The sequence below is a fragment of the Geotrypetes seraphini genome, chromosome 2, assembly GCF_902459505.1.
Source record: "Geotrypetes seraphini chromosome 2, aGeoSer1.1, whole genome shotgun sequence".
NCBI lineage: Eukaryota > Metazoa > Chordata > Amphibia > Gymnophiona > Dermophiidae > Geotrypetes > Geotrypetes seraphini.
This window is the reverse complement of record NC_047085.1, coordinates 395,634,258-395,656,882: the sequence shown is the minus strand read 5'-3', so window position 1 is coordinate 395,656,882 and position 22,625 is coordinate 395,634,258. Positions and strand designations below refer to the sequence as shown.

Sequence of the window (22,625 nt, the reverse complement as noted above, 5' to 3'; positions counted from 1 at the left end):
GGATCAGGGCTGGAGTGCATCTGTGCAAGGTTTGTGTGGGGCTTGGTTTGGGGGCTGAGGGGCGGAGTGGTGCAGACCTGGGGGGTGTAACAGTGCGGGGCCCCATGTCCTCTTTTACCAGATGGAAAATCTGATAACCCTAAGCAGATGCAAACACTTATGTGCTCATTACACAGGGATATGATTGGAATACGGGCATGCACATGTGTAAAATGCCAGATATGCAGGTACATACAATTCTGTAACTACAGTACTACACGCATATCTTTAATAGCCGTAGTTTATAGGTGGGCACACAATTATGCATATAACGTATAGAATATTACACATTATCCTCTAAATTTTGTATATGGTGCCATAGGTTACACACACAAATCAGTGTGCACAGCCAATTTGTGCACACAATTTAACTGTTTAACAGGACCAATCAACACTGATAATTGGCAATTAACACCTCATAACTGATACTAATTGGTACTAATCAGAAGTTATGCGCACAACTTGGTCGGTGCATTCTGTAAAGTGCTGAATGGCAGTTCTAATGTACAAATCTCAAATGGGGGTGTGGCCAGGGGAGGAGCCTGGGCAGGTCATGGGCATTCCTAAAAGTTAAGCACATTGTTTTAGAATATACCCAAACTACACAGAACTTAGGCATGGGTATTTAGGCCTGATTTTTTTTCCTATCTAAATGTTAGTGACACATATGGCTGCCAAGCATGATTCTATAAATGGTGTGTGCCTTTTATAAAATTGTGATAAGCGCTATTATGATTGGCACCAATTTTTTAGGCATTACTGTATATATAGAATCAGGTGCTTTGCATATATCTCTGACATACTTGATAGCAGGGGTAGGGAACTCCAGTCCTCGAGAGCCGTATTCCAGTAGGGTTTTCAGGATTTCCCCAATGAATATGCATTGAAAGCAGTGCATGCAAATAGATCTCATGCATATTCATTGGGGAAATCCTGAAAACCCGACTGGAATATGGCTCTCAAGGACCGGAGTTCCCTACCCCTGCTGTATAGGCACATACTTACACCAACCCAATTGCTGACATAAGTGCTTGCGCCTAAGTGCACGCCTGCACATATCTGGTTATACTAGTATTCTAGAAATGAAAGAAGGTGCCTACTTTACTTTATAGCAGTGTCTTGCAAAGTTTCGGGCACCATGGCACACTAAACCCTGTGCAGCGGCTGGAAGGCATCCAGAAATGCGCAGACATTGACGCAATGACATCACGTCGACATCTGTGCAGGCACAAAGGCCCTCCAGATGGGGCCCTGAGCTGCCAGTGTGGGGAGAGGTGCATAGAAGAGCAGAGACGCCAGCGAGAAGGAGCGATGTCGGCGTTGGCTGACTGCCTACAGAATGTGTCTCACCATGAGAGGCACGTCCTGTATGCAGTCAGCCGGTGCCGGCGTCTTGTGGCACACCCAGAAAACTAACTCACAAAGAATCCACTTGTTGAAACACAATCTAAGCTCATACAAAAGTTATGTCAGAGTAGACAGAGTAAACCAATACTAACCCAAAAGGTATATGTATTAAAAATATATATTGAAAAGTTATTATTACTAACATCATATATTAAAGATTTAAATATTATCAAATTTATTTATAACATCATCAATCATTAAAAAGTAAACATACCAAACACACAAACATATACAAAACAAAAGACAAAAAACAGTGTATAACAAAGGCAAATATTAAATAATAAAATTCATGAATCACTTATCTCGAATGAGTCCAAACTTCAATGGAAATCGCCTCAGCAGTCAAACCAAGGCGAGTGGAATCCTGAGCTGTCCAACAAAAACAGAGTCACACACAAAGCAAAAGTCCAAAAGTTCATGTGCAATTTGATCCAAAAAAACATCAAAGTGAATAAAGTGCAAATGCAAAAAAGCAATAAAGTCATCCACCAATGATCAAAAATTCAACAAGTGAACAAACAAGTCATCCAATCTTCCAAAAGCTATTCCAATGCCTCCTCCTCGCCACAGGCCATGTTTCGATGACTTTTTTTTATCACGAGGAAGAATCATGCTAGAACAGTGTTCTTCAACCTTTTTATACCCGTGGACCGGCAGAAAAAAAATAATTATTTTGTGGACCGGCAAACTACTAGGACTAAAATTTAAAAATCCCGTTTCCGCCCCATCTCCGCGAGCTCGGTCCCCACAAATCATCTGATCCCATCCACACAAGCCTCAGTTATGATTTTATATTGAATGTATTTTATTAAAGTATAAAAAGAAACAATATTCTGTAGAATTGTCATTTTATAAATACAAATAATTCAGAGCAAGGTCAACAAAACCCCTGTCTCCCCTCCCCTTCACATATATCCCCTCTACTATCAAGAAAACTGAACAAGCCAAATTATTACAGAATGCTACACAGAAATATCATGATAACAGAATACTGAAGTAACACATGACAGGAATAGTTTTAGGGGAGTGCAACTAGGGCAACTGCCCCCTGGTCAGAGAGCGCCCTAAGCCAGCTGAAAGCTAAAGAAGCATTGCCTGGGTTTTGCAGTCCCCAGTTATGTCTAACACCAGCTCTAGCAGGATATATATTTCAAATCTGATATATTCTAATCACAAAATAGAAATAAAATTATTTTTTTCTACCTTTTGTCGTCTCTGGTTTCTGCTTTCAATCTTTTTTTCACTCTCTTCCTTCCAGCGTATGCCCTCTCTGTCTCTTCAATCCAGCATCTGCCCCTTCCATCCACTATCTGTCCTCTCCCCCTTCCATATGGTATCTGTCTTCTTTCTATGTCCCTCTCCCCTTTCCATCCAGCTTGTGCCCCTCTCTCCTATTTACATGATTCATTCCAGCTTCACTGCTCTCTTCATTTTTATCTCTCCTACACCAGATCTATCATCGTTGTCCCTCTGCTTATTTTTCTGCTGACCCCTTCCTATCATCAATCTCTCTACTTTCTCATGCCTGTGTCTCCCCTTCCCCTCCTCTAATCTCTCTGCCAGCTGTTTCCTTCCTTTTTTCATTCTCCCTTCCCTCCTCCTCCTGTCCAGCAGTAACTCTCTACCCTTCCTCCCCTCCCAGCAGCATCTCTCCGTCTCCCTCTCCAGTAGCAGCTGTCCCTTTTTTTATCTTGCCCAGCAGCTTCCCAGATTCCTTTCCCTCCTCCCCTCCCAGAAGCATCTCTCCTTCTTCTCCCTCTCCAGTAGCAGCTGTCCTTTTTTTTCCTGGCCCAGCAGCTTCCCAGATTCCTTTCCCTCCTCCCCTCCCAGATGCATCTCTCCTTCTCCTTCTCCCTCTCCAGTAGCAGCTGTCCCTTTTTTTTCCTGGCCCAGCAGCTTCCCAGATTCTTTTCCCTCCTCCCCTCCCAGATGCATCTCTCCTTCTCCTTCTCCCTCTCCAGTAGCAGCTGTCCCTTTTTTTTCCTGGCCCAGCAGCTTCCCAGATTCCTTTCCCTCCTCCCCTCCCAGAAGCATCTCTCCTTCTCCCTTTCCAGTAGCAGCTGTCCCTTTTTTCCCCTGCCCAGCAGCTTCCCAGACGGATAGTGGTTTTCTCCCCTCCCAGCAGCTCTTCTTACTTCCCAGCGCAGCGATTCACGAAGGCAGCCTCGGGTCCTTTGTTGGGTCGCGCCGCCTCTGAGGAAAGAGGAAGTTGCATCATCAGAGGCAGCCGCGACTCAGCAAAAGCCCCGAGGCTGCCTTCGTGAATCGCTGCGCTGGGAAGTAAAGGAGAGCTGCAGAGAGGGGAGAAAGCCACTGTTGGAGGCTCCCCAAGATCTCTCCGGCCTAGCGCACGCTTCCGATGCTGATCTTGCCGGTCCTGCGCGGACCGGCAGGAAGTTCAAATGAGTCAATCTTGCCGGTCCTGCGCGGACCGGCAAAAATTTCCTGCGGACCGATACCGGTCCGCGGACCGGCGGTTGAAGAACTGTGTGCTAGAAGAAGGATAAAAAACAGTGCACCGACATAACCAAAAAGAACCTAACATCTTAATATCTATAGAACAAACAAGTGGATTCTTTGTGAGTTAGACTTCTGTACATTTGAATCCCTTATGTGTTGTTGAATATAATTTCTCTCAGAGCTCCTGTTTGTTTGAATTACACCCAGAAAACTGCCACGACACACATTTTGTAATACACTGCTTTAAAGAATAAACTCCTACTAGGCACTCTCTGGGTATTATAGAATTATGCTCTAAAAGTCATCCTTAAAGACTTAGAACTTGACCATAAATCACATCTGCAAACATGAGCCTGTGAATTTATTTTGTTTTAGATGAGTGAGAGGAAACTGTTGTAGTGCAATGACTGGTATATACAGTAGACTGTGACAGGGACCTGCGGCTGGCCGAGTGGAGGCCTGTGCTGGGTCCCACAATCACAAAGTCAGGATGGCTACTTGGTCTTACTCCCAATTTTTCCCTTTCTCTGGCATCTCCCCAGGCAAACCAGGACTCTTGGAAAGGAAAACAAGACAGATTTATTAGCATTAAGAAAAAAAAAAAACCTCCAACAATTTATCTTCAACAGGATGTCAGGATTTTCAAACACATAATCAAACAGAAAATCCCCCAGCAAAACACTTTGCAAAAGAAATTCATATAGTCCCACTTTGCTTTAGCAAAACCACAGTTCTCAGCAATCTGAGCAGAGCTCAAACTTATGGCAGATAGGATTAGACAAAAGAAAAAGGCCCTATTTAGGATTCTTCTGGTTTCCAGGTTTTGAACACCCTACAAAATTTGAAATCAGTAAGTTCATTTTGGTGCTGTTCCTTTTCTTAGTTTCAAATGGAACACATGGCTCTCTCCTTCTCAGGAGATGCCCAGTAGCTAGCACTCAGTAAAAAAAAAAAAAAAAAAAAAAAGTTTCACAAAAATGCTTCTCTTTCTTTTCTAGCTCTGATCTTAACAAGGCAGGGCTTTGTGCCAGGTCAAATAACACAAGCCCTCTCGGGGTGGTAGAGCTAATACCTGCTGGTCTTTCCACCCTTCCCAAAAGTATACAGCTTCCAGCCCTCCAAAGTCCTTGCTGGTAGCTTTCAAACAGAGCACAGCTTTCTTCAGAGAAGAAAAAAAACACAAAAAAAAGTTTGGCAAGAGGTTCACAGGGAGCAGTGGCGTACATAGGGTATGTGGCTCCCGGGGCCCATAATTTTTTGACACCCCCCCATGTAAAAAAATATTTTTTGTAATAACCATGAAACTGAATAAATGGTCATAATAGAAACAGGCAGTGAAAATTTTCTTTTATTGAACCTCATATATGTAACCATTATTCCAAACATACCATAACATAACATAACATAAATTATGTCTGAATTGTCATGACATGAGAAGTACATATGGAGTAGTTGCAGGTGATGCTTGGGACAGTTCTGATTGTGTTAGTTCGGTTTTATGTGTTTTTGAATACAAGGGTTTTTATTTCTTTTTTGAAGGTTTTGTAGTTTGTGGTCGAGGTCAATAGGTTGTAGAGTTGGGGGTCGAGTGTTGTAGCTCGAATGGCTAGGAGGTTGTCGAACTGTTTTTTTCTTTTGACGTTTTTGGTTGGAGGGTGTGTGAATGGTGCGTGAGTTCTCCTATGTCTGGTTGAGGTGGATTGAATTATTTAGCTGAAGAAATTAGTTACCCACCCCCCTATTCCACACACATTAATTAATAATAATAATAATAATTTTATTTCTTATATACCGCTGTACCGTGAGGTTCTCTTCCATTTTTGTTCCCATTATAAAAAACACTGATAAGTTTTCAGAAAAAAAATACATTAAAATAAGAAGTGAAAACAAAGGCCCCTACAGATGAGAACATAACATAAGAATAGCCTAACTGGGTCAGACCAATGGTCCATCATGCCCAGAAACCCTTTCTCATGGAAGCCAATCCAGGTCACTAGTACCTGGTCAAAACCCAAAGAGTAGCAACATTCCATGCTACCGATCCAGGGCAAGCAGATGTTTCCCCCATGTCTTAATAACAGACTATGGACTTTTCCTCCAGGAATTTATCCAAACCTTTCTTAAAACCAGCTACGCTATCTGCTTTTACCATAACTTCTGGCCACTTCATTTTTAAGCTGAGATCTTTCCTTCCAAACAGAGACTTTGCTAAATGTCAAATACAGCACAAGGTAACTTCACACGGACTTAGCTGTGCAGGAAATGTGAATCTCCTCATATACCCACCATATAGTGCAAAAATGTGCAAAGGTCTGGTTTTTTCTTTCGATCACTACATAGACTAATGCCACACAAGCAGCGCTCTTACAAATATATTCTGTAGGTCAGTGCTAAAGTTAACAAAATTTCCTTCCTTGGACCAGAAGGAGATACTGACAAACCACTGGAAGAGATCCCAAAACAACTACCCAGGAACAACACCCAAAGACCCACTCAGTGTGTGAACCAGTTGAGTGGAGTGGACTAACTGGGGGGTGGAAATGGGCCCGGAGTTTGCTCAGCAGAATTTCCCAGATCACCTCTTCCTCTCAACACATTGACACGCTGCCGCCACCACCACCACTAGGAACACCTCACCGGGAAGGCCAGCAATGCTATAAACTTTATAAAGCACATTATTATATTTTCTTATAAAGCACATATTTTAACTGAACTCTCTGACATCCTCAGCCTTTCCATTCACAAAAATAGAAGGAAGAAAAGTTCCCATTTCCTGCTGTCTCATGTCCCTGGCCTATACAATATTTTTCTTCTGCAGAGTGCAGACCCTTCAAAAATCTGACCAAATCCTCATTTCACTTGCATTATAAAGTACTGAGGATGCCATCTCTCCCCAATCCCAGGTCCTAAAGTCTAAGACAGTAGCGCAAACTAGTGCTGCCAGATTCAGGAAAAAAAATTTCGATTCGATTCAGCCTATTGAATTGGTTTATCGATTCGATTTTCCTGCCCAATTGGGTGTTTTTTTCAAACATCCTGGTGGGTTTATTTTATAGCTTTTTCACCCCCCTTTGGCTTCTCCTAACCACACTGGCGCTGTGGTGTAAATAAAATAAAGAAACAAAAAGGACTTTTCCTCTCTCTGTTAAATCCTAGCTCACGTTTGCGGTCTAACACCAGCTCTGGCAGAATACACATTTCAAATCTGACATATTGTAATCACAAAACAGAAAATAAAATTAGTTTTTCTACCTTTTTGTTGTCTGGCTATTTTTCAAATCTTGTTGGTCCAAGGCTCTGGTTGTCTTCTGATAACTTGCTTGCCAGGGTCTCTTTCTTTCTTCTTTCTCCGTGCTAACCATCCATCTGCCATCTCTGTCCTCCCCTTCCGTTTCCCTTCCCTCCCCTGGATGACTGGCATCTTTCCTTTTTTTGTCTCCCTCCACAGATCCACCTTTTCTTAACTACCCTTTCATCCAGCAGCTCTCCCTCCTTCCCCACCACCCCAGGGTCCACCATCTCTCCCTTTCTTTTCCCAACTACCCTCCTAACCAGTATCTCTATCCCCCCCTCCACACCATCCCTTGTGTCCAACTTCTCTCCCTTTCTGTTCCTTCCCTCCCTAAAACTCATGTCCATCATCTCTCTCTCTCTCTCCTCTATTTTCAGACCCATTATTTCTTCCCACCTAAAGTCTGGCATATGCACGTCTCTTTGAACCCCTCCCCCTTCCCTCCGTGTACTTCTACACCAGGGCCCTCCCTCCCCTGAAGGCCTGTCCCCCCCTTAAAGGTCTGCATCCCACCCCTGAATGCCTGTCCCCCTCTTGAAGGTCTGCCTGCCTGCTCCCCTTGAAGACCTGCCCCCCCTGAAGGCCTGTCCCCCCCCTGAAGGCCTGCACCCTCCGAAGGCCTGTCCCCCCCCTTGAAGGCCTGTACCCCCCGAAGGCCTGTCCAACCCCTTGAAGGCCTGCACCCCCCGAAGGCCTGCACCCCCCGAAGGCCTACACCCCCCCCGAAGGCCTACATCCCCCCCGAAGGCCTACACCCCCCTCAAAGGCCTGTCCCCCTCCTTGAAGGCCTGCCTGCCTGTCCCCCCCTTGAAGGCCTGTGCCCTCCCTGGAAGGCCTGTTCCCCCTAAGGCCTGCACCCCCCCAACAGCCTGTCACCCCTCCCCCCGAAGGCCTGCCTGTCCCCCTTGAAGGCCTGCCTGCCTGTTCCCCTTGAAGGCCTGCCCCCCCCTGAAGGCCTGTCCCCCCCCCCTTGAAGGCCTGCACCCCCCGAAGGCCTGCACCCCCCAAAGGCCTACACCCCCCCGAAGGCCTACATCCCCCCCCGAAGGCCTACACCCCCCTCGAAGGCCTGTCCCCCTCCTTGAAGGCCTGCCTGCCTGTCCCCCCCTTGAAGGCCTGTGCCCTCCCTGGAAGGCCTGTTCCCCCCTAAGGCCTGCACCCCTCCCGACGGCCTGTCACCCCTCCCCCCGAAGGCCTGCCTGTCCCCCTTGAAGGCCTGTCCCCCCCGAAGGCCTGCACCCCCCCCCGAAGGCCTGTCCCCGCCTTGAAGGCCTGTCCCCCCCTTGAAGGCCTGTGCCCTCCCTGGAAGGCCTGTCCCTCCCTAAGGCCTGCACCCCTCCCCGACGGCCTGTCACCCCTCCCGAAGGCCTGCCTGTCCGCCTTGAAGGCCTGTCCCCCCTTTGAAGGCTTGCCTGCCCGCCCCACCCTGAAGGCCTGCTGCCCCCCCCCCACTACCTCGAAGGACCGCTCGACCCCACCACCACCACGAAGCACTGCTTATTCCCCCGGCCTCCCCGCTTCATTTCCCTGGGGAAACAGCCTGCAGCAAGATCGTGCGATGCCAGCGATCTTTGCTTACTTCAGCTGTTTCCTTCGCCACGGTCCTGCCCCTCCTCTGACATCAGAGGAGGGGCAGGACCGTGGCGGAGGAAACAGCCGAAGCAGGCAAAGATCGCTGGCATCACGATCTTGCCGCAGGCTGTTTCCAGATGCGACACCCGGCGCAGAGGGGGGGAGAACCGGACCGGCCAGGAGCACCCCTTCAGGGCTTGGCACTCGGGGCGGACCACCCCCCAAGCCCCCTCTTGGTACGCCACTGACAGGGCGTACACGTTTTCTCTCCCTGGGCTTTATTATTAGCAATCAATTAACTTTAAGTAATCCTCCCAGACAATAAAGCAACAAGGAAAAAAAAAACCACATCAGCTTCAGTCCTTTAAAAAAAAAAAAAAAAAACGTTACTCACAGTTCCTCCATATTGTGACACTGTTCAAAAGTCCATGCTTTCCTCAGCATTACCCAGTATTTCAGAAGCAGGCTGCCAATCCATTTCTTCCCCTTGTGAATCACAAACAGCTTCTAAATCAAATTCCTGCATTTCAATATCAGGCACTTCTACCTGCTCATGTTTTCTCTCCAGCAGTTTTCATAGCAGCTCTACGTTTGCCTTTCTGAGCTACTTCCTTCCTCCTTGGCCAGGTGCTGGGACTCTCTCTGGTAAGTAAGGCTGCTCCCTGGCCCCACCTCCTCCCTCTGGCTGGGACAGGAGAAGATTTAAAGGGACCTGCACTCTTAAACTGGGACTCAGCTTTTGCAGCCTTTAATGGGGACAGTTTTACAACTGGGACTTATAATGATGTTCTGTCTTTCTCTCAGGGGTTCTAAATCTTTCCTTCCTAAGCGGCTGGTAGGATAAGGCTCATATTCCTGAGGTTCAAGCTCAGGGTTGGCAGGGTCCCTGTCACAATACCCCACCTTTTCCCACTCCTCTCCTTGCCATGTGTACACCCCCCTTCCCTTCCCCCGTATCTCTAGTTGTTCACCACTGCGAGCAACAACTTCCATGTGCTCCTCGCAACCATGTTATTTCTCTTGCTGACATCACTTGTGGGTGCCGTGCACAGTAAGTAACGTCAGCAGGAGAGATGACGGGGGTTGCGAGGAGCTCTTTGAAGTTCTTGTTGTTTGCGGCGGTGAACAATTAGAGGTGCGGGGGAATAGAAGGGGATGCACATGTGGTAGGGAGGATCGGGGGAGGAGACGAAGGTGGGGGTGCCCCCACCCTGGGCGCCTCTCACCCTCGCTAAGCCACTGACAGTAGATCTCAGGATTTTAGGTTCTACTGAGCGAATACCAATCTAAAACTGCAAGTAATAAGATTCCAGATAGTTGGGGAGGGAGAATTTTACACCTGATTTTTGTGAGGCCAGGTTTTCAGATTGCTTTTCCTTTCGCTCTTCTCTATAGAATGAGTGTAAGAGATACATTTTTTCCATTGATGCTTCTTCTCTGTTTCTCTAGGTGGGAAGGTGGTTGCACACTTGACTAGTGACAGTCCTGCATTGACCGGATCTAATGTGACGTTTGTAGTGACACTTCAGTTTCCCAGATGTCAGAAGGAAGATGAGAATGGAGATATTGTCTATGACAACTGCAAGAATGGTAAGGAGGTGGCAGAGTGGAAAATGGAACAAAGGTCTCCTACCTCAAGGAAAAAGACTTTATTCAGAACTGATTTCGACCTTCAGGCAGGCAAGTTCCTTACTGGGAACATAGTAACTTAGTCCATACGAACATAAGAATAACCTTACTGTGTCAGACCAATGTTCCATCAAACCCAGTAGCCCGTTCTCACAGTGGCCAATCCAGGTCACTATACCTGGCCAAAATCCAAAGAGTAGCAACATTCCATGCTACCAATCCAGGGCAAGCAGAGGCTTCCCCCATGTCTTCACCAGCACCATTTCTTTATCCTATGTCATGTTTTCCAACCACTGCATCTGCCGGTGTACTTCCTACTTTTGCATTGAGATCCCCCCTAATGATCAGCAGATCTTGTTTCAGCATTTGATCTATTTCATTTTGAAGTTGTTCATAGAGCAACTCTATAATCTCATCTTCCGTGTCTGTCATTGGAGAACATAAGAACATAGGGCAGATACCAATGGTAATGCCATGCCCATCTCTCAAACAGGCATCTCTAATATTTCCAGTCTTAGGTGCAGCTTTGTGCAGAACAGATTCCAAAACAACTCCCAAACTTTCTGAAAAGTATGACAGCCATCTGTTTGGACCTTATTTACCATCATCTTGTCCATCATCACCTGAAAAAACTGCTTCCTCCACTGCAGTTATTTTAAAGGCTCCAATGTTCTCCAATGTATAAGGATACATTTCCTACCAACAGGAAAACTCTTTGAACAATGTCTTCTCCCCTTCTGTTAGGTTCAGGTAGTCCCCAAATAGCATTATCTTCACCAAGAGTGGCATATCTAGCTTAAGGGGATGACCCACCCTCACTTTAATGTCTCTCCAAAAATGTTAAATCTACATGCAACTCTAAAATAGATTGCCCAATGTAGCTGAGCTTCTTCCAATTTCAAACAAATGTCTTGAGTGTTAATACCTGCCTGACAAGCTCTGTATGGAGATATGTACTATAAGTATGCAATGTAAACTAGTAATTTAATTCCCTCAAATTACAGCCTTTATTATTATATTGTGTTTTAGATTCTTCTGTCTATCCTGGCTCATATGTGTATAACTGGACTGAATGGACTAATTGCTCAGACTGGTCAGAATGCGGTAATACCACGGAGAACGTGTTTCCAGATGGCAGGCCTTTCCCTCACCATCACAACTGGCGAAGGTGCAACTTCATTTACGTCTTTTCTACCCTTGGTGAGTCTGTTTCATGGGTTATGGAGTGACCAAATACTTTGGCAAAATATAGGAATGCTCACACTGATTTCTTTGGTTTTTGTTTACTCCATGAATACAATTGAACTTGTCCCCTTCCCTTTTGGTAGCACTCCAAAGATATACATTTTACAATCTCTACAACTATTGAAAAAAATCAGGGTTTGAAGTTCTGGTTTAGACAGATACTGCTTACCTAAACTAGGAAGTAAAGAACATAAGCAGTGCCTCTGCTGGGTCAGACCAGAGGTCCATCATGCCCAGCAGTCCGCTCACGCGGCGGTCCATCAGGTCCAGGACCTGTATAGTAATCCTCTATCTATACCCTTCTATCCCCTTTTCCTTCAGGAAATCATCCAATCCCTTCTTGAACCCCAATACCGTACTCTGTCCTATCACACCCTCTGGAAGTGAATTCCGGTGTCCATCACCCTTTGGGTGAAGAAGAACTTCCTAGGCCTGTCCCCTCTTAATTTTTCCGAATGCCCTCTCATTCTTGTAGTTTTTGAAAATTTGAAGAATCTGTCCCTCTCCACTTTCTCTATGCCCTTCATGATCTTGTAAGTCTCTATCATGTCTCCTCTAAGTCTCCGCTTTTCCAGGGAAAAGAGCCCCAGTTTCTCTAATCTTTCAGCATATGAAAGGTTTTCCATATCTTTTATCAATCGTGTCACTCTTTTCTGAACCCTCTCGAGTATCGCCATATTCTTCTTAAGGTATGGCGACCAATATTGGACACAGTACTCCAGATGCGGGCGCACCATCGCCCAATACAATGGCAGGATAACTTCTTTAGTTCTGGTTGTAATACCTTTCTTGATAATACCTAGCATTCTATTCGCCTTCTTAGAGGCCGCTGCGCACTGTGCCGATGGCTTCATTGTCTTGTCCACCAATTCCACTAAATAGTTTGGTGTCGTCTGTGAATTTTATTACTTCGCACTTTGTCCCTGTTTCTAGATCATTTATAAATACATTGAATAGCAGCAATCCGAGTACCGACCCCTGCGGAACACCACTCGTTACCCTCCTTCAGTCAGAGTAGTGGCCCTTCACTCATACCCTTTGCTTCCTACCCGCCAACCAATTTTTGATCCATCTATGTACATCTCCTTCCACCCCATGGTTCTTCCGTTTCTGTAGTAGGCGTTCATGAGGTACCTTGTCAAAGGCTTTTTGGAAATCTAAGTATACGATGTCAATGGGGTCCCCTTTGTCCATCCGTTTGTTAATTCCTTCAAAGAAGTGCAATAAGTTCGTTAGGCACAATCTTCCCTTGTAGGTGGCTAACAGGATGACTTTCCTAGTAGAGAATGACACAGGGACAAATTTTCCCCCGTCCCCATAGGAATTCAATTTCCCTGCCCCATCCCCATGAGTTTTGTCACTGTCCCTGTCTCTGCCCCATTCCTGTAAGCTCCGCCTTAACCGCACATTCCTCTAACACTTATGATTTTGAAGTGTGTGAGGCTTGTGCAGACGAGGACAGAATTCGCCAGGGTGGAATATGAAAATGAGTTCCCACGGGGATGGGGAAATATTTGTCTCCGTGTCATTCTCTACTAGGAAGGTCATCCTGTTAGCCACTCACATAGAAATTAATTAATAGAAAGCCATCAAAGTTGAACTTTGTATTAAACAGTGGCCCAAGAAACTCCTCCAAAAATGCCCCTTTCAGCTCTGGGCACACAGCGGGATTCAGAGGCCTAAAAAGGCCCTGGATACGTCTAAAAAGCCGTTTCGAATATCAGCGCTTAGACGACTTGGGCGGATTTTTAGATATATTTCATTTTCGATTATGAGCCCCATAAATAGATGTACCTAACTGTATTGAATACAATGCAATTAATGTACTGTAAGCAAATTCTCTTAACATTAACTGAGTAGGAAACTACTGAAAACACCCCCAGCAGTTCATGCCGAGTTTACTTTTCTTAATTAACATGCTATACCCTTGGATACTCTGTAGCCTTTTCCATTGCCTGCAAAAATTGACCCATGGTCCCCATGTAGTAATAAAATGCCCAGGCTCTATGTACATACACACAGTGTCCCCCATTGAAGAAATATTTATTTATTTATTCGCTTTTCTATACTATTCTCCCAGGGGAGCTCAGAATGGTTTTTATGAATTTTATTCAGGTACGCAAACATTTTTCCCTGTCTGTCCTGGCAGGCTCATAATTTAGCTAATGTACCTAGGGCAATGGGAGGATTAGGTGTCTTGTCCAGGGCCAGCAGCATGGCAAGGGTGAGAGGCGGCCCTCCCCCCGCCCCCTTCTTTGCCCCCCTCCTTCCCTGCCCGTGCACCTCTAGTTGTTCACCGCCGTGAGTAACAAGAACCTCAATGTGCTCCTTGTGATCCCGTTCTGTGGCATCTAGAAGTGACATCAGGGGAAGAGATGACATGGTCGCGAGGAGCACGTTGAACTTGTTACTTGTGGTGGTGAACAACTAGAGGTGCAGGGGAAGGAAATGGTGGTGCGCGTGTGGCGAGATGAGGAGGGGGGTTGAGAGGAGTAGGGGTGTCGGTGACCCCACCAATATGGCGCCTGGAGCGGAGTGTACTGCTCCCCCCCTCCTCCCTTGCTACACCACTGCCCAGGGTCACAAGGAGCAGCATGGGTTTGAACTAGAGAATGACACGGGGAAAAAAATCTGTCCCCTTCACCGCCCCCATCCCTACAGTCCCCGCTATCCCCTTCACTGCCCCGTGCCCGCAGCATCCACCCTTCCCTCTCGCCACCTCATCGCCCTTCAGCAGCCCGAGAATCTCCCTCCCTCCTCCTTACCTTTGCGGCGTAAAGAAACTTGAGGGAAGGAGTGCAGCTCCTTCCCTCCCTCCCTCCGGCCAATTCTATCTCCCTCCCAACCCCTTACCTTCACAGTGCTTTAGAAAAGAAATTGATGCCGGCGAAGCCTGCCTGTGCTGCCCTGCAGTCACGTGTGTGTGGGTAGAAGCTTCTCCTCTGACAATTGTCATTTTTTTTAAACACAAATAAAACAGAGCAAGGTTCAACAAAACCCATCTCCCCTCCCTTTCACAAATATCCCCTTCACTATTGTGAAAACTGAACAAACCAAATTACTACAGAATGCTACATAGAAAAATCAGAATAACAGAATACTTTAGTCACACATGGCAAGAATAGTGTTAGGGGAGTGCAACTAGGGCAACTGCCCCCTGGTCAGAGAGAGAGCCCTAAGCCAGTTGGAAGCTAAAGAAGCTCAGCCTGGACTTTGCGGTCCCCAGTTATCTCTAATACCAGCTCTATCAGGATACATATTTCAAATCTGAAATATTCTAATCACAAAATATAAAATAAATTATTTTTTTTTCTCTTTATTGTCTGGTAATTTTATTCTTCAAATCACATTGGTCTCAGGCTTTGGTTTTAGGTTCCTTCTGTCTTCATCGTGGCATGGCTGGCTCCTGAAGGTAAAATAGGCGCAAGAGGAGCTGAGGAGAAGATGCCGAGTCTGACACAGGCGCAATTTTTTTTACCACAGGAGTAAGACTTTTCCCACGGGGCGGTAAAAGGTCTTGTCCCCATTCCCGTGGGGCGGTGAAAGGTCTTGTCCCCATTCCTGCAGTAAACCAGTTGAATATGTCTCCATTCCTGCGGATTTACTACGGTGACCCGCAGTATACCACGGTAAATGGTCCCCGTGTCATTCTCTAGTTTGAACCCATAACCTCAGGGTGCTGAGGCTGTAGCTTTAACCACTGCACCACACTTTCATCCCTCAGGAGAATGTGGAGGCACCCGCTGCAGTCAGTATTTAAAAGCCCTGCTCCTGCAAAATGTGGAAAGACATAGGCTGCAGAGGCCTACAAAGCTATCCAGACAATAAAAGTAGAAAAACAATTATTCATTGTTTTAGTGATTTTAGCATGCTAATTTTGGGAATAGGAATGTACAGTGTCTCTGATATCTTTGTATTTTGCATAGGACAGGAGGAAATGCATGTCTGTTTTTCCGGTGCTGTGCTGCAAGCAGAGTCCAGCTTCTTGAGGTTTCCAGTTCAGTTTTAGTCTGCATGTTTCTTCTTTCTTTCTTTTTTTTAATTTGTGGTAATTTGTTCTGCGTTTGGTGAGACTTAATCTCTATTTTGCTTATAAGATGGGCTTGTTCTCTTTTTCCAATAAGCAATGTGTTCTAAGCACTGGACTCCTATTTGCAATGCTGCATTTTCTTAGATTGTGTGGCTAGTTGCAGGGTACGTGGCAAATATGGGCATGGTCCCTCCCAACCCCTTAATGACAGTCCTGCATATGAGTACTTGCACTTTTTTTGCTAAATGAAAAAAAGCACTAGGTACCTGCAAAACTTTATGGCACCTCAGTAAGTAGGAAATCTCAGTCTTTCAATGCTGTCATCCCACCTTCAATATTATCACTTTTGCTTAACTAAGAAATCTTCCGCCCATATTCTAAAAGGTATAACTGGGCAGATGCATGGGTGCAGTGCCTACTTATCCAGTTAGCTATGATTTTCAGTCTGTTAAATAACCACTTAAAGTTAGGAAAGCAAAAAAAAACAAACCCCTGTCCCACCTAGGTGCTACAGTTAATGGGTCTCCAGTCTGAATATTGGCCGGTGCCCAGTTAACTTCCAGGTGACCACTGATACTCAGATATCCAATGCCGAGAGTCATGCAGGCCTCAGCGTTCATTATCCAGAGTCAGTTCAGCGGCAGCCTGCAGCTATAAGCGGCTCAGATGTCACTTACTACTACAGGCTGAATATCGGTGGCTTGATTATATGATGACGTTCGTCCTTTTGATAATTCAACATTAAGGGCTCCTTTTACTAAGTTGCGCTAGCATTTTTAGCGTGCACTTAGCGAGCGCTACAATGCCCCGCGTGCTAGACGCTAATGCTTCCATTGAGCTGGCGTTAGTTTTTCCACATAGCACGTTAGCTAATCTGCAGCTCACTAAAACCACTACCGCAGCTTAGTAAAAGGAGCCCTTAGTGCAGGGGTCTTCAAAGTCCCTCCTTGAGGGCCACAATCCAGTTGGGTTTTCAGGATTTCCCCAATGAATATGCATTGAAAGCAGTGCATGCACATAGATATCACGCATATTCATTGGGGAAATCCTGAAAACTCGACTGGGTTGCAGCCCTCAAGGAGGGACTTTGAAGACCCCTGCCTTAGTGTTTCAGAAAGGATGATCTGTATCCATTAACTCTTGAGTTGTTATATAATACAGGTCAGTACTACCAACAAACGGGGGGTTCTTCAGCAATCCTGTCACTCAACACTACAAATATTACCCTTGGCGTCCAACTCATGGAAGTGTCTGTATACCGAAGAGGAAGGAGGCAGCATACTCCGGTTGCAAAATCCAGTGGCATCTATATTGTAACAGGTGAGTGTGCAGGAAGGAATAGAGCATGCCTACTAAGGGCTGCTATGACTTTGGGAAGTTTCTTTATATGAATTCTAAACTGCTTTTCAAAAGCCAGAGAAGCACTGAAGAACGCGTGAAACAATAAAATGTCATAACTAAAACAATAACTAATAATCAATTTTAAAATTCAAGAATTAAAATAATAAACAAAACCAAGAGAACATCATCAGATAATTCTCAATCTATTTGTGGTATCCATTTTTGGGAAAGGTTTTGGAGAAATTGGTTTTAAGCCAATTGGAGATGTTTGTAGAACGTATGGGCTTTTTGAACCCATTTTTTGGGTTTCTACAAACCCATAGTGTAGAATTGTTGTTGGTATCCATTGTAGAGGTGTTAAAGAAGGAGATGAATCGGAATGAAACATATTGTTTGATATCATTAGATACTTCTGGGGCCTTCGAATCAGTTGACCTAAATCTTTTGTTGTTAAAGTTAGAACGGTTGGGAGTGAGTGTGGATGTGTTACGATGGTTTTCTTCTTATCTGCTTAACCGGTCATTTCAAGTTAGTAATGGAGGTAAAGTGTCCAACCCTGTTTTTATAGGAAGGGGAGAGCCTCAGGGCTCAGCCCTCTTTGCTTTTTTATTTAACATCTGTATGGCTTTAATTGGGACAATTGGGTGTTTATTATAGGTTGCATGCAGATGACATTCTTTTTCCTTCCTGGAGGGCTCTGAACTGAATGATCAATTGAATTTCTATATGCAGCACATTGTTAACTGGATGATGAAACATGGTTTAAGTTTGAATGTTGAGAAGTCTGAGGTGGTGTGTGTGTGTGGTTGGTGCTTTCCAGTGCCAGATGTAGGACATTGCAGCTGTCCACAGGTACAGGTGTACCTAGGTCTGCTTACATCACCCCTGTGCTTTGTCAACTCTATTGGCTGCCATTTTTGTTTAGGGTACAGCATAAAGCATTGTCTATTGTTCATCAAACCCTATATGCTCCTGCTCCTCTGTATTTTAAATAATTTTTGACTGTACATCATTACGATCTGAGAGTGCTATGATGTCGTCACAAGATAGGATGTCAAAAGTTTACTATGCTGACACTAGAGCTTCTGCTTTTGCTATTGTGGGAGCAAAGTTCTGGAATAGCCTTTCTGGCCAGTTACAGTTATGTGCTAATAGAATTTAAAAAGCTTTTGAAGACTCATTTTTTTTGTAACCACATTTTTGTTATCTGTATAATTTGGAGATTGTATTATGCTGGATTGTTTGTGGTATGGCAGAGGTGTTTTTTTGTGTGTTTTGTGTTTGTATTTATGACCTATGATATGTATGGTTATTTGTAAACCGCCTAGTTTTATAGGCAGTGTATAAATCTTTAAAATAAATAAATATAATAACCCCAGAGGTACACATAACTAATCTGAGAGGTAATACTTAAAATACATTAGAGAACTAATACAGAAAACATAGGTTCCATTCACTGTTCCAGCAAATGAAATCATAGTGATTCCCACATTTTTTTTCTGAATGATATTTAATTAGGCTGAGGAATCCTTTCTTATGCTCCCTTTACTTTGCGCCTCTGGGATTAGGCTTGAGGTTTTGGCTAAACTCCTTGACTCCACACTCCCTTCTCCTAGGGAAATAAGCCCCGCTTCTGGTCTTTTCCTCCTCCTCTTCCAACTCCTTCGCCTCTGATGTAGATAAACAAGATCCTTCATGGGTCCCTGGGCAAGAAACCTGCTCCCTTTCCTTCTATTCTAGTCTCCCTTTAGGGAAGAAAGCACTGGGTACCTCTCTGTATTCACCTTTATACTTTCCTGTGATTCTGAAAAACACCTTTTACTGGGGTCTGCCAGATTAACCCTCATTACCTAGAATATTTCTCCTGTTACTGCAAGAAAGGCACATTTGGTGACCTGCTTACACGTACATGGCAACAAGTCTTGAGGATTCATTGAAACCTTCTGCTCAGTGTGCAGCAGCAGCTAAGAAAGCAAATAGAATGTTAGGAATTATCAGGAAAAGAATGGAAAACAAGGATGAAAATGATTAGCTACTACCATGGGCGGTGACATCACTACAGTGATCCAATATGGACTGAAAATTGATATAATCCTCTTTAAATTATCTCCAAAGCTGGCAGAGTTTTGCTGACTGCCAATGGCTTTACTTACCACAGCATAAAATGGCATTTACCATGGGGTGCGCTGAAGCATCCCATGGTAATTTTGGGATGTACATTCTACCCACATGATAAAATTATTTTTTTGAGGTGGAGGGCATGTCTGGGGGTGGAGAGTGGGCATCTTGTGTGCTAATCAGTTAGCCACATGCTAAAAGAGTAGCACGTGACTAACACATGAGCCCTTACTTCCTACAAAATGGATGGCAGTAAGGGCTCACATGCAATCTGTTTTAATGGCCACACACTAATGGCAGAATTAGCACAAAGAAGCACAAGGGGCCTTCAAGTTTCAAGCAATCCAAAAGCAAATTTATTGAAGGACCCAACACGGTTCGTGTTTTAGCGTGTCCACTTACATCAGAGGTCATTCATTGCAATTCGCACAAAGATTAGCCAAATGAATAACACCTAATATTGAGGCGCTCAACAAGCAGAATCCTCGGCGTAGCGAGAATAAGAATGATGAGTGTACACATATGTACGGACTGCTGAGTGCAAAGCATACTTACGTATATGTGCACTTTTCACTCTTATTCTCACTACGCCAAGGATTCTGCTTGTTAAGCGCCTCAATATTAGGTGTTATTTGTTTGGCTAATATTTGTGTGGATTGCGTTGAACGAAACCTGATGCAGGCAGATACACCAAAACACAGTCTGTGTCGGGTCCTTCAATAAATTAGCGTTCTGTTTGGACCTTGAAGGCCCCTTGTGCTTCTTTGTGCTTCCTGTTTGGTCTGTATTTTGACTCCCTCCTCATTTTGATTGTTTGAAAATTAGCACATGGCCATTCATACAAAAAAATAGGAAATTCTACCATTGTATCCCAATAGTACAAATGGATTAGTGCATATGGGCATGCTAAGGACACTTTTTATCACTGTTTGGTAAAAGGGTCCCTTAATGATGTTTATGCTCTGCCTTTCATTTCTATTCATGTTTTCCCCTATGTGTTTACTGCCTCACTTGGCCAAGGGATTTTAAAAATATATTTTTGTTTTCTTAATCTTATTGTGTGGATAGCACAGTACGAGTATCATAGAAAACACAAGTCAAACTGACACATTATGAAAACATGAACTGTTTGTTTACATAGCTATGAGAAACAGCCATACATGGTGATCTAGCCTGTTTCTGGAACTTTCTCAGAGTCACTAGGGATATGTGAGAATTTTTAAATGAAATTACAAATACAAAATAGTCTGGTTTCATTTTATTTCAAAGCAAATGACCAAACAATTTTCTTTCTCCTTTTCTTTGGAAAAAGCACATGAATAGCAAATAATGCACACTGAAACTAAACCCCACCCCCCTACAAAACAAATTAGATGAAAAATGGGGCTGTATACACCCCTACCAATCACCATTACAGAGAGTCTCTGATTTCAGTTTTTAACTAACGAAGATGGATAAAACACCGCTAGTGCAAAAAACTTGAAGTATTTCTTGGATAAATACCACTTTCTCCTAATACATCCTCACCTCTCTTTTTTGAGGGCCTTCCATGCTGACGCTCTGCAGTTGTACAAATGTTATGTATTTGATTCAGCCGGAAAGGCATACCTAATCGCAGGCTGTTTACTTCTTTGAGTTTTTCCTATTAATTTACCATGTTTGTATTTGACGCTGGCCTCTTCTTGCTCCTCAGTTGTTTGTACTTGTACCCTCACCGCTCATGTACGGTCTTTATTTTTTTTAGTTCAAGAAAGTTTTTATTGATTTATAAGAAAACAGAATAACAAAACATGTATGGCATAATTCAACAATTACATTCATGCAATGTTCTTAGGGAAGATAATGCCATGTTATATCAGGAAAATCATTAAAAGAGAACTACAAAGAATGAAGGTACAAAAGAAAAGGTAAAAAATGTAAGTCTTTATTTAACTTTGGTTAACCACATCAAACTTCACAGTGTATTGCGGTATACAAATAAAATTTTATGTGATGCTATGTTAAAATGAGAAGGTCTAGCTATATCCTAGTTATTCAGTACATGCTACTTTTGAAAGGCGAAGCTGAGATGCCCATTTTATCTTTTGGTTGCAGATCAAATTCCTTTCTATGTGAATATATCCCAAAAGAATGACCGCAACACCTCCGATGGAATCTTCATCAAAGACTCTCCTATTACATTTGATGTCAGGATCCATGATCCTAGCAAGTACCTGAACGCTTCTGCCATCTCCTATAAATGGAACTTTGGCGATGGCAGTGGATCATTTGTATCAAACAATCCCTTGACTTCTCATACCTACACGCTGCAGGGAAACTTCAGCCTTAATCTGACGGTGAAGGCGGCTGTGCCTGGGCCTTGTATGCCAGTTCCCTCGTCGCTTGAGGTGGTGTTGTATGCTACACCTACACCTCCCGCTGCAGTGACCACTCTTACCACTGGAAACACAACCACAGGTAAGTTCAAACCATTGCCAGTGAACTTGAAGAGGAAAGGAAGAGAGAAATTATTAAATCTAGAATGACCAAAGGGCTCATATTTAAAGCACTTAGTAATATAATGAACTTTTAAGTCTATGTAACTTTGTAAATCTAAGTGCTTTAAAAATAAATCTCCAAATGGTTTAGCCCTTTAAGTTTTGTATGTAAAGCTTAGGACTTTGGGGGAGGGGGAGAATGTGTTAAACCTGTGCTGTGAAAGTTTCCCACAACTCTTTTTCATCCCAGGATTCATCTGTAGCCATTCCTAATTCACAATATGTACCTAAGAGCAGGGATTAGGGCAGGAGTGGCAACATGCAATGCACAGGCTGAATGTGGCCCACCATTGAATTTTATGTAGATTATGAGTTCATGGGAAGTATACACAGAAAGCATAATTTAAGAGAAAGGAGTTGAGAGTTCACGTTCGACGTGAGAGTTCACGTTCGATGTGAACTCTCAGGCCCAGCACAGGAAGCACATCTTCAGGCACCGGCACCACGCACAGGACATGCTGGTGCCAGTGCCGCTGCGGAGGCTACAGAAAAGTAAGAAGAGGGTTTGGGTGGGTTGGGGGGACCTCAGGTCGCGGCGGGGAGGGGGTGCCCGATGGCGGCGGGGGGCCCCCGATGGTGGCAGGGGGGCCCGATGGTGGCGGGGGGGGGGTGCCGGATCACGGGGGGGAGGGTGCCGGTTCGCAGGGGGGCGCTCGCAAATCGAAGCGCGCTCGGTTTCCGAGGCGCCGATTTTGCAAATGTTTTGCTCATCTTGCAAAACACTCGCAAACCAGTGCACTCGTAAACCGAGGTACCACTGTATTCTGCTCACTTAGCAGAGATAGGTTTGTGGGTTTTTTCCTTAGCTATCAGTATAAAGCAGTGTTCTTCAACCATCAGTCCATGAACCGGTGCCGGTCCGCAGAAATTTTCTGCCGGTTCGCATGGCTGGCACGTTCATCGGGCAGAGGACAGTGTTCTTCAGCCGCCAGTCCATGGTGCGATCAAAGTGGCA

At 44.6% G+C, this 22,625-nt stretch overlaps 1 protein-coding gene across 2 annotated transcripts in view; it reads left to right on the top strand.

Moving 5' to 3' along the window:
* Positions 1–22,625, top strand: part of GPNMB (glycoprotein nmb) — a 67,405-nt gene that overhangs the window by 15,341 nt on the left and 29,439 nt on the right. For both annotated transcript variants that reach the window (XM_033930876.1, XM_033930875.1), the window contains exons 3-6: positions 10,220–10,360; positions 11,429–11,599; positions 16,836–16,994; positions 21,228–21,590. In XM_033930876.1, coding sequence (XP_033786767.1) covers positions 10,220–10,360; positions 11,429–11,599; positions 16,836–16,994; positions 21,228–21,590 — 834 coding nt within the window. The remainder of the gene's footprint in view (positions 1–10,219; positions 10,361–11,428; positions 11,600–16,835; positions 16,995–21,227; positions 21,591–22,625) is intronic.